At 43.7% G+C, this 15,579-nt stretch overlaps 1 protein-coding gene across 1 annotated transcript in view; it reads left to right on the top strand.

Annotated features, from left to right (window-relative positions):
* The first annotated feature begins 629 nt into the window (after nt 1–629).
* The window catches only part of LOC311245659 (GRB2-associated-binding protein 2-like), a 100,240-nt gene continuing 85,290 nt past the window's right edge, over nt 630–15,579 (top strand). Inside the window, 1 exon segment of the mRNA XM_084335593.1 lies at nt 630–963. Within this exon segment, the coding sequence (XP_084191719.1) occupies nt 892–963 (72 nt within the window). The 5' untranslated portion in view covers nt 630–891.

Genomic DNA, 15,579 nt, shown 5'->3' with positions numbered 1-15,579 from the left:
GAAAGACAGCCCTTGGTAGGATGTATGCTGTTGAATGTATTTCCCTAGTGTTTACAACGTTTTTCCTTTCTCGTTTTACAATGCTGCTAAGAATGCCCGCGTTTGAATGGAAAGAGAATGAGACCCCCCCCCACCATTCCTTTACTTCACCATACATACCTTGCACTTCTGTGTAGACTGACTGACTGATTGATTGATTGAACACTTTATTAACAGATTGCAGAATGGATACAATACAGTACAGCTCAATACACACAATTGTTAAGGGGATGCAGACCAGAGAAAGACTTTCGTCTTGTTTACATCAGGGTCCCCCATTTTCAATTCATCAGGACAATCACAGTAGCAACTGTTATATTTGAATCTTTAAAAGAAAAAAGCACATGGTCGAACTTACTCTACTACACTAACTCGCTACTAGTACGTCTTCTGGACACTTGGTAGCAGGCTGTCCTCTCATCCTGTCCATCCCTGGGTCTGCAGACTGCAGCCCATCCCTTTGCTTGAGTGGGCGTGGTATCAATGTGAAAACAAACAGCCTACATGACTTCCTACACAGCATCAGTTGAGTTGACCCGCGGATCCGTGTATGTTTGGCTGTGCGCGTAATTCGAGTGTCTAGTTGCGCTTTTTTGAAGTTGCGCTTTTTTTTGCGCGCGCGTCGGGTTCGGGGAGCGCGACACTATCCGGACCATCGGCACCATCACCCCGTCAGGCTGGCCCACCCTTGTGTCACCAAATGGGGGAGAATACTGCACCAGTGAGTGGCAAACGCCGATAGCACTTAACGATATGACAACAAGGCACCCTGTTGGACCCGCCATGTACTAGAAGTGTAATAAGGAGTTGTTGTCGAGTTATAACAAGAATCAGGAGAAACCGATCATAAACATGAGCGGCGGAGAGATCATCTTCCAAGGCTGGCTGAGGAAGTCACCGCCGGAGAAGAAACTGCGAAGATATGTAAGTAACTTATCACTTTGGTATTCGTTTTTTCTTTTAATGTTCCTTTATTATAACTCACATTTCGCCGTACATGTAAATTATGTTCTGTTAAAAAACTTTTTCTTTCATGTAAAAATTCTTGGGACAAGGGGTGTGGAAACTCTGAATTGGGATATTTGAGTTTCAAATATAGCAGGTGCATCATCCCACTACCATCTGGAGCTCCCTCTGCACCGCACTACTGCTATTCACATGATCCATTAGACTCAACGTGCAATCTCCCTAAGTGGGCCTAGGAACAACAGATAGACAATGTAGTATAGTAGGCTATACAGCAATTGTAATGCGTGAAAGTGATGACTCACGAAACCAAGTGGCCAGATTTAACATAATGGGGGTTTCACAGTGGGGTTCTGTGAGGACACGGGGTTTAAACCGTCTGTTCCTTTAATACTGTTGAGGACAGCTGTCTTCATAATTTCCACTAAATGATCGCAGTCGGAGAGAGAAGGATGATAAGTGCCATCCGGCTACGGCCAATGGGGTGAACATCCAACCATGCAACAACACTGCAGATGTCCCATCTCCGGCAAGGCTTGGTACTGCCACAACAATAGTCATGTCTGCATTGTACTTGTGTACTGTACCTTAATTTGTACGTTTCTGTTCGAGAGAGAGCCCCTGCCCCATCGTTCTGCGCTAGGTGCTGGATCAGGGGGGGGGGGTGGCTGTTAAACTAAATCTGATAATAGGATTTATGATGGCAGATAGGGCTATGAGACAATCTCCCATAAATACAGCTGTCCCCTGTTTATCTATGGTGCTGCATTACCACCAGCCCCTCTCTCCGTGGTCCTGCTGGAGCTGACTTTACCATGATGTCATCTCTCCCCGTTTCATGTGGAAATCCACCCCTGAATGTCTTCAAATGTCTGTCTGTCACTTCCTCATTGTCTTCCACTTAAAGGCAGCCTGATGTTTACACAGGGACCACCGTCAGTGGTCAGTTTGAAAGAGCAGCTGCAGCGGTACAGATGGGAGGGGTTACTTGCATGTTCCATATAGCACTACTGTATAAACACCCCCCCCCCCCCCCCCCCCCCCCCAAAAAAAAGAAGGGTCAAACGCATATCACCATAACACGTAGCCATAATGGAGCTCATGTAATGGTCCTTCCTCGGGCTAGAGGGCGGGGAGTGGTTTCTCATCATCCCCTTCTCTCTCTCTGTGTGTGTCCAGTCTACTCCCAGCCCAGCCCAGCCGATAAGCCTATGAACACGCAAACACAGTTTTTAAGGCAGACACACGGTGTAATGAGATGGAATGTCCCGAACACGCAGACTTGTGAACGCAGCGATCTTAATGCATCTGAAATTCCTTCCACTTTAACCCTGATAGACAGAGGCTGCAGGACTCCGGGGACAATGGGGGGCCATTTACTCTGCGGCGTTGCTGTCATCTGACATTGTTGACATCCTAATGTATAGGTGGGGTATTTTGAGCTGCCGCTCACCCTGAAAACATTCCAGCGCAAAGGTGTTTGTCTCACCCCACCAGGAGGAGCGCGGTGCCAACGAGATTGGGGACGAGAAACTTGTGTCGATGGTGGTCTTGTGATAAACGTTGTGGTGGGGTCTTGATGAGTTGTTTGTGTTGAGGGAGGGATAGAGAGGGAGGGAGGGAGAGAGCGGGGAGGATAAAGTAAGTAATCCTTCACAATACTTTGCCTGTAAATACATTCCACGTCTCTGGCTCCCGGAGTTTCTTGCTCATGCCTGATGAGGGTTGTTTGTTAATCAGTAGTGCATGCTTGTTGAGATTACCCCGGGAACTACATTTCGACATAGCCTCCCTGGAGTGATCTGTCCCCCTTCTGCAGGAGTTCTGCGTGAAATATTTAACACAACACGTATTTGAGTGTATATCTTTAGCACCCCGAGGAAGGCTCTCTGGAGCTGAAACGTGTTGGTGGTATAGGCAATTATCTTTATTGTTATATTTAGCCATGTGTCACAATACAAGCATTTAAATCTCTGCTACGGAACAGTGTGCCTCGGAGACAACTTAGCGTTCTACTAAGGAGACAAACCTGAACCTAAACCCCTTAATTGCTATTGATCGAACCCATCCTAAAGATCACCTGATTCCCGTCGGTATGATATAGGATCCACACTGAGCTCCTATCCAATACATTGTAACGGCAACAGAGGTGGGCGGCGTTTTAAGGGCAGGTGGGGAGTACTGGCCAGTCTGCTTTTGTTTGAACATTGTCCAGAATAAGCAAAGGGAACATCCAATACATTGTAACGTATATTCGAGCGTACGTTTAGAATCCCATGTTGGGTTATGTAATCATAGGTGAGAGAACTGGTACCTCCACCACGAGAACTGGCATGCAAATCATATGCAAAGACACGGAGCATAACACTAGTGGCAGTTGAAGGCCAGATGCAACAGCAAAAAAAAAAAAAAAAACAGACAACATGTGTATCCTGAGGAGCCAACGGGATGGGTCCTGGACAGACGTGTGTCATGTTTTACAAATTGTTGACTCTTATTAGTCCTCATGACTCACTCTTTCTACAGCAAGCCGTCACCCTAAAAAACAACAGAAGTGTGTTGCAACCCATTGCCATTGTTGGTCATATATATATACACACAGCAGCAAGCATCAAGTGAAATTCTATGGCAGGCCGATACATTTCCTCTTATCGTGCAGGAAATGAACTTGTACAGTACGGACAGTCAGAAGCGCCATATACTGATGTAAAGAACATGTAGTACTGGTGTCCATAATTGCAGATGGCAACAAAATCCTTTGCGTGATTCCCCTTGTATGTCACTGGCACGACATAGTTAGTATGCGCTTGTTGTCACATGTATAGATTTCCAGAAATGCCATGTAAAGATGTTGGACAAGTACAGACGCAGTTGATATGTCAATGACGGTACATTAGCAAATCATTCTAATGTCTTAGCTGTGATCTGTGTACAGTTTCTTTTGTCATCTGTATGTGGCAATTCTGGATGTAATGTACAAGTTACTACTACTATATTGTTTACTATACATCTGCACAGGTAAACTGTGAATGTCTGCAAGTTCGTTTTCTGCCTGATGAGAGGAAACCTATTGGCACCTGATTGGCACACCTGCCGTTCCATAGAGTTTCTGTCACAACAAATGCCTGGGGTAGATACCTATGGGTGAGGCTGCTTGTAGCACTTTGAAAACGTTGATAATCGGTGGCACTCCTTCAGTCTTTTCCACAAGGCCTGTATATATATATATATATAAACCCAGTTCTCATCCTGTTTGCTGCACAAATGCATGATCAGCATCAGCACAACCCCCTCTGTCTCTCTAAAACATGTGGCACTGACATCTAGTTCCTATTCACACTATAGGCTACATCTGGACAGGGAAGAGGATTGTGCTTTGTCTGACAGAGTACACCATATGAATCACTTGGTCGGAGTTTGATTATCTTCTCTTCCCCCCCCCCCCCCCCCCCCCCCCTCAGTACCAAGGCAACAGAGGTGGGCGGCGTTTTAAGGGCAGGTGGGGAGTGGCCAGTCTGCTTTTGTTGAACACCGTCCAGAATAAGCAAAGGGAACATGCAAACAACTGACTAATCCAGCGCACATCATAGTGCATCACAGACTAGTTCTATTCTACGGCGGGTTTGACTCATGACTCTGTGGTCAGACGGCAAGTTCCATCATGTCACAGGAGTCTTAGCCTCTCCTGCGTCTTTTATTTGTGGTTTAGTGTTCCTTCTTAACTTTCAATCAAGAGGGAAAGCTGAGGATATCAAATTAATCCACCACTTAAATCCCACTGCACGTCAGTTGAGAATGTAACCGCTTTGTTTCCAACGGTCTCGTCCTCCGGCTAGCTGTGTTAGTGAGCGGGAAGAGAGACTTCACTGCTTCCTCTTTCTAAGCTCGACAGTTGGCAATTGTACTTAGACCAGAGCCCTCACTTTTGGTTGCGACTGCTATCGGGACAGACGCACGGCACACGTGATAATAAAGAAAATGGCATGCAAATGTACTTCGTGTTTTTTTTTCTTTTTTTTTCGTGAATTCAAGAAATGAACTTGTGCCAAATGAGCACCTCCTGGTAGGACGGGGGCGAAACTGTGCTGCCAGTTGGCAGGAGCCACCCACCTCTGTCCCATCCCGCTAGTATATCTGACATCAAAAACATGTCTGTTCACATACAGTAAAGGCATTGCTACATTCCAGACAGATCATTATCGGCGTGGCGATAGTAGCTCCCTCCTGCTTTTCTCCCAATGCCAGTTTCAGAGGACTTGTACTCCAGTCCGTGCCCCTCCTGAACGGGGAGACTATAAGGAGAGAGTGAGAGAGAGATGAAGGAGAGGTGGAAGGGGGCGGCAGCTAGTCCGGCAGCCTTTACACTCTGTGTCAGCTGCCAGCTCCGCTGTTGTTTTGCAGAGAGGGGCTTTGGGAAGTTGAGGCCCAAGGAGGTCAACGCAGACCGCCTCTCAGTTCCTGCTTTTGACAGACATCCAGCTCGCTCCCTCTCTCTCTTTCTGTCTCTCACTCTCTCTCTCTCTGTCTCTCTTTCTCTCTCTCTCTCTCTCTCTCTCTCTCTGTCTCTCTCTCTCTCTCTCTCTCTCTCTCTCTCTCTCTCTCTTTCTGTCTCTCTCTTTCTGTGTCTCTGTCTCTGTCTCTTTCTATGTCTCTCTCTCTCTCTCTCTCTCTCTCTCTCTCTCTCTCTCTGTGTCTCTCTCTTTCCGTTTGTCTCTGTCTCTATCTCTCTCTCTCTGTCTCTCTCTCACAGTGACATTTCCCCTCTTCCACTTCATCTGTGAGCCTTTCATATTTCCACTCCACACAGTCTCTACCCGCTATGATCTGCAGTCTCTCTCTCTGTTAGTTAGTGTATCTCTCTCTCTCCCTCTTTCTCTCTCTCTCTCTGTCATGTTGGTGTCTCTCTCTCCCTCTTTCTCTCTTTCTGTGTCATGTTGGTGTCTCTTTCTCTCTGTGTCATGCTAGTGTCTCTCTCTCTCTCTTTCTATCTCTCCATGTCATGCTAATGTCTCTCTCCCTCTTTCTCTCTGTCATGCTAGTGTTTCTCTCTCTCTCTCCCTCGTTCTCTCTCTCTGTGTCATGCTAGTGTTTCTCTCTCCCTCTTTCTCTCTCTCTCTGTGTCATGCTAGTGTCTCTCTCTCCCTCTTCCTTTCTCTCTCTGTGTCATGTTAGTTTGTTTCCACTTCGCTTCCAAAGTGAATCTCCTGATTTAATCGTTACACTTAATACAAGAAAACCAATTATGGAAATTAGACTTTTTTGGCAAGAGAACAAGGACTTTAGTAGAGTATTGGAAATTGCAAGTGTGAGGCAAATCCTATTCAGATGTCATAATCCCACACACATTTGTTTGGAAAAAAGAGAATCTCAGGCTTGTTTTTAAAGCTTTGTCATAACATCCTGTCCTCTGCCATGAACTCTGGGTAATGCCTGTGTACATGATGTGCCACTGCCAACCCTTAATCATGGCACCAGTAGTAGATGCCAGACTTCCTTTGGATGGCACCTACGGCAGGGTAAACATTGGGACGAAGAGGTCCCATTAAACCGGCCTGGGAGTTTACAAGTGTGTTTCCATTGTCATCATCAAGATTTTCTTCAAAATAGTGTCATTCTGAAGGAAATTATGGTTTGTTTGTAGATATTGTTGATTATTCTCTTGTGGTCTCCAGTAATGAGGATGTTTTTAACTTTTTTTTTTTTTTTTTTTTTTTTTAATTCTATTAAAAAAATAATACTACTTGTTAGTTGTTAGGTATTTGGGGATATCCGTTTAATTTTTAAATGATCCACCACGCTTAACCTGCGACTTGAATATGTCCTGAATTAGACACACTAACCCACAGAATGTCAATAGTTGCCCTTGATACGAAGTGAATCACTTGACATCACATGACGTTTCCTTTCCACGCTTGATGATGAGATATTAGTCATCACTGGTACAAGTACATCTGGCATCACAAAAAGATACTCACAGTATTCTTCAGCACCTACACGAGAACCCCATTTGAAGAGGTCCCACTGCACTACCGCATTTATTTGCAGACGGGCAAGAATGTGGGATTCATAATTCAGCGGATTTGCTGCGTTTTAATCAATTATTCAATCATTATTTCGACAACATCTTGACTATTTAATCAACTAAGAATTTCTTTGGCAGCCGACCGAGCGGTAGGATGATGTCGTGTGAAGAACTGCCTTACATCTTAGTTAGGTTCTACAGATGGACTATGGCAAATCTGATTACACAGAGCTGTTGGTTAGACATCAAATGCAAGGTTACATACGTCGGTCATGCTACTAGTTGGGCTTTCGTGTCATATGACTGTCATTAAGTGTTTGCCTGTTGCTCCTAGACTTGGGAGTCTTCGTCTATAATCTGTAGAAAATGCCTTACAACAAATCTTTGGGGCTTCCCGCCTGTCTTGTCTTGTCAACATACAGTATGATAGCCTACTACAGGAGAACAAAAAGCAATCGGATATGTAATTAAAAGGTGTACCGAAATGGGTAGGTCAACCTACCGGTACTCTGCAATGCAAAACAAAAGTCATATATACTAAATATGAATGGGAATAGACAAAGTAAGTGTTCAAAAACAGTTTTAACTGCAGAGTTGTAGAATACTACTAACTCAATTGCCAGAGTTAGCAGGTGGAAGTCGATGGGTGGTAATCTGGACGTTGTGGACAGCAACTCCTACAGGTCGGTTGGGGACACCTGCACAGCAGAGACAGGAAATGGCGGGGGTAGTGTGAGCCTCCCACACGTTACACCTCGCCAATGAGAGTCCGCGCTGGCAGGTGAAAAGATGTGACAGGCTGCCTCCTTGTGTATCGGAGGGGACACGTGATGCAAGGCTTCTATCCTCCCTACAACCGGCCAGTGGGGGGCATATGCGAGCAACGTCCAAGACAGGGGAGGGGAGAATTGGCACAGTGGAATTGGGATGGGAGAAAAATGGAAAAAGAGGAGAAAAAGTGGATAAAGAAAAAAGAGAAGTCTGCTCACTCTGCCCGCCGTCTCCATAGCGGCAACTAACGAGACTCGACCCATTCCAGAGACGCTCTATAGGAAGAGGGGACAGGGGAAACTCGTATGGAGAAAGAGTATTTTAGTCATTTAAATTAAAAGGTGCTCCTCTGGCAGGTTGTTCCAAAATTATGTAAATTCAACACATGCACAGCCAAAACGTAATTTTCTGTTACCATGAAAAAATGTTTTCTCAAAAACAACAGTTTGGAGGTTCCCGCTTCACTAGCAGTGAAAATGGTGCTTCTATTTCACTTTTTTTTTTTTATTATTGGATTCAATTTATTGTCATTGCACAAATACAGAGTACAACTAAATGAAGTTGGCATCTAACCAGAGTGCAATGTAGCTATAAAGTGAATTGCAGTATACAGTATAAAAGCTAATGTATGTACAGTATTATACAGTGGTACAAGTATAAATACACTAGGGATTAGTCGAATAGTCGACTAATCGATCGAAAGGAGCCGTAGTTGACTGCCAACCTCTTAGTCGAATACAACAAAAAAAAAAAAATCTTTTATCATTCTTTCCAAAAGAAAAGAGGCCTAGAAGCGTGGCAAACTTTTTTTTTCTTTTGTTTTTAATTTTCATAGTCGACTAATAGTCGACTATCGGCTAATTTCGGCCAATCATAGTCGACTATCCAAATCCTTAGTCGGGGACAGCCCTAAAATACACTATGGTAATAAACCATTCTAGTCAGTGGTTTAACTAATATTGGTAGGTGTGGATATATATACTGTATATATATAGATAAATGTATACAGTGTTATTATACATTGCTCTCATACAGTATTATATGAATAGACTGGAGAAGGGAAAGAGCTACAGTAGTGGCCAAGCTTCTGGTGGTAGATGTTGAGGCAACATCTCACAGACAAGGTGAAGGATGTCATATCAGAATGATCAGATACTGTTTCCTTTTGGATTAAGGGTGAAACGGGATCAAAACAGCTCTCAGTAGGCAACAACAGGGCCCCGTTCCCCGTACCTGGTTCAACTAAGTCGATCAAGATGTCATTATCCAGATTCAGTTAACCCGATGTTTGAAGCCGGGATTTTCCTGTTCCTCGAAGGTGGATTCAGTCTCGTTAACTCAAGCCAGACTTGAGACCCAGGATAAGTGCGCGTGCCCGCCTCAGCCGAGAAGGCAGCAAGAGTCGAGAGCAGAGATCCTGATTCTCTAGCGGCATTGATTGATTAATTGATTTAAAACTTTAGTAACATATTGCAGTACGGCTCAATCGCCTCGCCGACAAGTTAAATGCGTTATCCATAGGCTAATTTTAAGTCCCTCATTACCTCAATCAATCAGATTATATTTCTTTAAACTTGCCTGCTGGATTGAATAATCAAATGAGATCTTGCTAGCGAAAATAATTAGTTAAACTGTTATACAAAATAACGATACGGCTCTCTTCCCATTGATTGATGTATAGTCCATCTTTTACTTATCTCCACTGTGGTGTAACGGGTTCTTCTTTTGACTTTCACGCAGACGACCGGGGTTCGAAACCTAGTCTTCCCCTTCTTTTTGCGATGTAGGAATAATTCAATTTGGTGCACGTTGAGAGCTATATAAAGAATGACATCCTCAATGCATGTAGATTTATAATATTTTAACTTGAAACTAGGCTACTTTGGCGTATAATCATTAATATTATATTCCAAAAAATTATATTGGAAACACGGGGTTTCGAACACCGGTCGCTGGGTTGCCAGGATTGAGCACTACCGCTGAGCCACTGTGCCAGATGGGATAAATTCATTGTTTATACATTAATGAACGAGACAAGATCCACAATCCACGCATAGACACTTCAATTTTATGCTTGAATGAAACACAATCCAGGCGCTCCATTAAACATCCACAGCGGAGAATATGAAAGGAATCAGAGCCAAACGAGCGATAGGTTTCAATCATTAAAAATATCCCCGCGGGATTCACATTTGCAATGCTGCGCGTTGTTAGAATAACCACATAATGTGTACATCGCACTGAGCGAGCGCCACGGTATATATAACGTGCATTATTTAGGACAAAGTGAATTTAGTATCAGCATTTTGGGTCTATTTTACATTTCAAAAGCCCCCTCTGGAAGAATGGAGCACAAAAACGTAATTCAGAATGGTATAAAGCAGATCCTAGACTGTGGGAATAATTTCAGGAAACGCGCTGTCACTTTCTTTGCGGGGGCGTGGCTGTGCTTCATCCGGCTAACTTGAACTTAAACCCTGCTTTCGACCAGGCTCAAACTTTTGGATCTGTTGTCATGGTGATTTGGACAATCCAGGTACGGGGAGCCGGAAAAGTCCGGCTTAAGTCAGACTTAACCGAAAGTTATCCGGCTAACTCAGTTATCCAGGTACGGGGAACGGGGCCCAGAACTCTCTGCAGTGACGGGTAAATGTCACATGAGAAAGCAGGATATGGAATTTAAACGTTTAAGCTTCTGTTTAACTCCCTTTTATATTTCTTCATAATCAGATTGAAAGGTTATCTATATCCTAAGTAAACTTTTTGCTGCAACCAGAGTGGATAGGTCACTCTGTTGGTTGGTTGGTCCACAAAAATGTCCCCGCCCTCTAGCGGCCACATGTTTTCACCCTAGGAGGCTGAAATTTGGCATGGAGGTGTGTGTGTTTATGCCAGTTGGTTAAAAGGGGGCGTGGCAGTGGGAGTGGCTTATCGCAAAAAAGTTGCAGCTATTGCAAATTTGCGCTTGTTTTACCTGCAGATTCTATGGCTTAATTTGAGTAAATAGTAATGAGGAATATATTCATATCTGAGATGGCATCTTGTTATGCAACTGCCATTGCATTTTTTTATTAGAAAATTTGTTTTGCCATTTATTGATTGAAAATGTTATTAACAGATTGCAGAATGGGTACAATACAGTACAGCTCAATACACACAATTGTTAAGGGGTTGCAGACCAGAGAAACACTTTCGTCTTGTTTACATCAGGGTCCCCCATTTTCAATTCATCGTAACATATATTACATACATGACATACAGATAGACAGTACTGCTACATCTAGACATTTATGACATACCAGATCTACAAATACAGTACTGTTTGTGATACTAAAGGAGTCTAAAAAAGAGAGTACATACATTTGAGGGGGAAGAAACTGTACATTGGAGGAGGTTGGGTAGGTGGGGTGGGGGGGGGGGAAACTGTACATTGGAGGTGGTTGGGTGGGTGGGGGGGGCAGAACTGTACATTGGAGGGGGTTGAGTTTGGACATTTACAGGGGCCAGTTTCGGATTGCAGTCTCCCGTAGGTGCTCTTTTAGAGAGGTTTTGAAGGTGGGTAGTAGTGATTCACATTCCTTTACAGCTGTGGGTAGGGTGTTCCACATTTTGTTGCATAATTGCGAAACGTGTTTAGTCCCTTGTTTGAGCCGAATCTGGGTTTAACATGATTTGTGGAGCTCCCTCTGGTGTTGTATTCGTGGTATTCACTGACCTTTGGGACGTATTTTGACATGTACATGGGTACCTGGTGTAGTGTATCTTGTAGACCAGGCCCATTGCAAGTTGCTGTACTCTGTCATCTACTCTAAGCCATCCTAGGTTGTCAAAGTGGGCAGGGGTGAGGTGGGTTCTAGTAATAAGGTCAAGCAGTAGTCTGACCAGTTTGTTTTGTGATGTTTGTAATTTTGTTTTTAGCGCCTTTGAGGTGCTTTGGTACCATGAGGTGCAAGCATAGTCGTAGTACCCTTGAATGAGTGCTCCTGCTAGAGTCTTCAGGGTATTCTTGTTTTATCAGAGAGGAGATCCGGTACAATAATCTAGTTCGTTGGTTGACTTTTTTGATCACATTGGATGCCATTTTGTCACAGGAAAGATTTGCCTCTAGGATGGAACCCAGGTACAGTATGTAATTTCATCTTTCCTTGTGACAATATTGTCACCCACTGCAACTGAGAAGCCGTCGGTCTTGCTGAGTTTGTTTTTTGAACCGAAGAGAATGGACTCTGTTTTACCCAGGTGTAATGATAGTTTGTTATCAGTGAGCCAGGTGCAGATTCTGCCGAGTTCCAAGCTGAGGGTTTTTTCAACCTGTAACTTGTTCCTGTCGGAGACCAGCAGGGCTGAGTCGACCGCAAACAGGAACAAGTTGCAGTCACAAGCTGACGACATGTCATTTGAATAAATTAGGAACAGTAACAGTCCTAGTATGCTTCCTTGTGGAAGACCACAGCTCACTCTCCCCTCCAGGTAGGATTGCATCCAGCTCACTGATAGACTATCAAAACCAATTGCGTTTAGCTTGTCAATCAGAATGGAGTGATTGACACTGTCGAAGGCCTTTTGTAGGTCCAGCATGACCATGCCGCAGTATTTGCCCGCATCCACCTCTTGTTTGATGTGGTCGTTCAAATAGAGAAGGCATGTGTCAGTGGAGTGGGATGTTCTTCAGCCAGATTGGAATTCATAGATTAGATCTTTTTCTGCAAGGTACTTTTCGACCTGTTCGTAAACTATTTTTACCATGACTTTCGAGATGGAGGTAAGATTTAGAAACAGGGCGGTAGTTGCCTGTGTCCAATTTGCTGCCCTTTTTGTGCAAGGGGGTTACTCTCGCAATTTTGAAGTCTTTGGGTACTATTATGTGTGTGATGACTAGGGTGATGGCGGCTGCTGAGTCTCTGAGGAATTTGGAGGGGATATTGTCATGGCCAGTGGCCTTGTTAGGTTGGAGAGCGCTCAGTCTTTTGTGCACCTCAGCTGTTGTTACCATTTCTAGTTTGAAATAGTCTTTGCGGACCCCTAGGTTATTGTAGTAGGCTGGGATGTGTTCTACCCCAAAATGCCCTGAGTGGGAGGGTAGTTTATTTACCAGTGTTGTGGCTATGTTTGTGAAAAAGATGTTTAAGTAATTTGCCACATCCAGCTTGTCTGTGATGAGCGTGTTATCTGTCTTTATGTTCATGTTTGAAAATCTGGTTTTAAGTTTTTTACTGCAGCCTAGTTGATTATTCAGTCATTTCCAAACTTCACAGGGTTTATTTTAGTTTTCCTCAGTTTTGTCATTGATGAAATTCTTTTTTGCAGTTTTGATCATGGAGTTTACGTCATTTCTTAGTCTGTTTCTTTCCAGTTTGAGTTCAGTCACATGGGCTTGGAGTTCACTGCTCAAGCTTTTGGTAAGCTTTGACTGACTTTTACGAAACTTTTCATAGCGGTCAATATTTCGGAGTGCATCCACGGCTCAGCGTGATTTTTTACCCTGGTGGTTCTTAGGGGGGCCATGTCGTTTAGTATTGTTGAAATTTTGGTTTTGAAACCAAGCCATGTTTCTTCAACCAGTGTACCACTGAGCTCATCCTTTATTAATTTTTTTATTACCTTTATTAGCTTTTTCCTGGTTGCGCAGGACCGACAGCTTTTTCTTGGCCACGCAGGACCGACAGAGGAGAGAGGGAGAAACGGGAGGAGAAGAAGGGAAGACATGCGGCATATGGTCACCGGGTTTGGGAAACGAACCCAGGACGACAGCTTCACGACTCAGCGCGCTATGTGGTGTGCTACTGGAGCGCCCCACCACTGAGCTCATCTGACCAGTCCATGCTCTCCAGTTCTAGGTTAAAGGCCTCGCTAGAGTAGGTTTTGAGGTCTCTAGATGTGACTGTTTTGTGACAGCTGGCCTTTTATTTTAGCTTTTTGCGGGTACAGAATATCATATAATGATCGCTTAACCCGCATGCTATAACCCATTTACTGGAGATCTTGGACTTGTCAGAGGTCAGAATGAGATCAATGGTAGTCTGTGTTGATTCATACCCGGGTGGGTTGGGTGATTAGCTGGCTGAGGCCGTGCAGATCACAAAACCTACTGAAGGACTTGAAGACGGGTACATCTTTTCGTTGCATATCCGTGTTCCAGTCTCCAATAAGAATTGTTTCTGCATCCTCAACTCCCGCTAAACACCCATCCAGTGTATCATAAAAACCACTCTGTTCTGGCGGTCTGTAGATTATGCCGACTAATACTGATTTAGCCAGTTCGAAAATAATTTCAACCCATACAGTTTCAATAGTCTCGTGATTCAGGTCAGTACGGATAATGAATTTCGTGTCTTTATGTATGTACATGCAAACACCACCTCCATACATGTTCCTGTCATTTCTGACTATTGAGTAGTTCTCAATTTCTATTTCTGGGTCTGTCACAGAATTGTCAAGTTTTGTTTCTGAGAAACATAATATGTTAGCCTTACCGTTAATACCGTTTGTGTCTCAGGCTGTTTGTGAAATATAGGTGAAATATATGTAGTCCATTTGCATTGGTTATCTGATTGATGTCGTCAGGCTGATTGATGTCCTGCGGACCGGAATATAGGCCATTGCCTATATTTCCCCGTCCGCTAGCCTGTCATGTTTGATATCTTCTGAAACCTTGGAATCCTCTTATGTAAAACCGTGTTCTGTGGGCCAAATATGAGCAAAACCAGGCTGTCGATGCTGTGGGAGTGAAAACCTTGTCAACCGTTCAGAAGGTAAGATAAAACACTCTGTTTTTCAGATGGACACCCATATACACATTTAGTTTTTAACGGCCTTACCGTCATGAAACCTGCGCACAACATAAACCTTCGATTCAAGTACAAACATGAAAATTATCGAAAATTGTAGATACAAGGTTTCCCCTGCCAGCAGCGCTATATTAATTGCATACTTCAACATATTTACAGGGTTCAGGGGAGCTTATTCTAAAGGGCAAGAAATAAGAGTTTTCTGTCGAGGTTTTAGTGCTATGCCTGGGGGCCAACAACAGTGTCTGTTACATTGAACAGGATCTTAGAATTATGACAATTCTCTCCGAGATAAGATCAGAGAATGCCACTCTCCCATCCTCATCCTGGCCTTAGGTTACTGTAATGCTGCACATTGATAAAAGAACATAACATTTGTTCAGTATTTTTAGATGTCTCTGGAAATGGGGAGCTATCCACTATCCACTACCAGTCATAGCAGTCTCGGGTCAATTTCAAGCATTCATTCATGTCCCATATATGTGATAAAGTGTGTTGTAGTAATGTAGGCTAATGGTAGTTGTTGCATGTATGAACATGCACCCTCCAACATTTGGGATTCATCCAAGAAACAGCGATGACATACTCCGTCCCTCATGGTTGTGTGGCAATGGGAGAAATACATATTCCCATGATCATAAAAATATAATTAAATACCTTTTGTTAGAGCTAATGAAGTGTTGGCAAATCGAATACCTGTTTGACCGAGATCTTACATATTTTGTTTAAAGTTGCAACATGAAAGCACAGACAAACAAAAATATGAAGGGGATTCTTTTAGTTAGCAGCAGCAGGTCTAGGCTAGGAGGGAGTCATTGCAGTTCCCTGGTAGGAAACTACTATACTGTGGCATTGTGTGCAGCACATAGGATGCCATAAACCTGGGGCGACAGTACAAAAACGATCCTCTCTACGTCGCCCCCATACCTCAAATGGATCCGAACGGAATACATACTCATGTGCAAACGGAATATGACGCTGATATTTTGAGCT

Source organism: Notolepis coatsorum (assembly GCF_963971535.1).
Source record: "Notolepis coatsorum genome assembly, chromosome: 1".
Classification (NCBI taxonomy): Eukaryota; Metazoa; Chordata; class Actinopteri; order Aulopiformes; family Paralepididae; genus Notolepis; species Notolepis coatsorum.
This window is presented reverse-complemented; position numbering and strand designations above follow the sequence as displayed.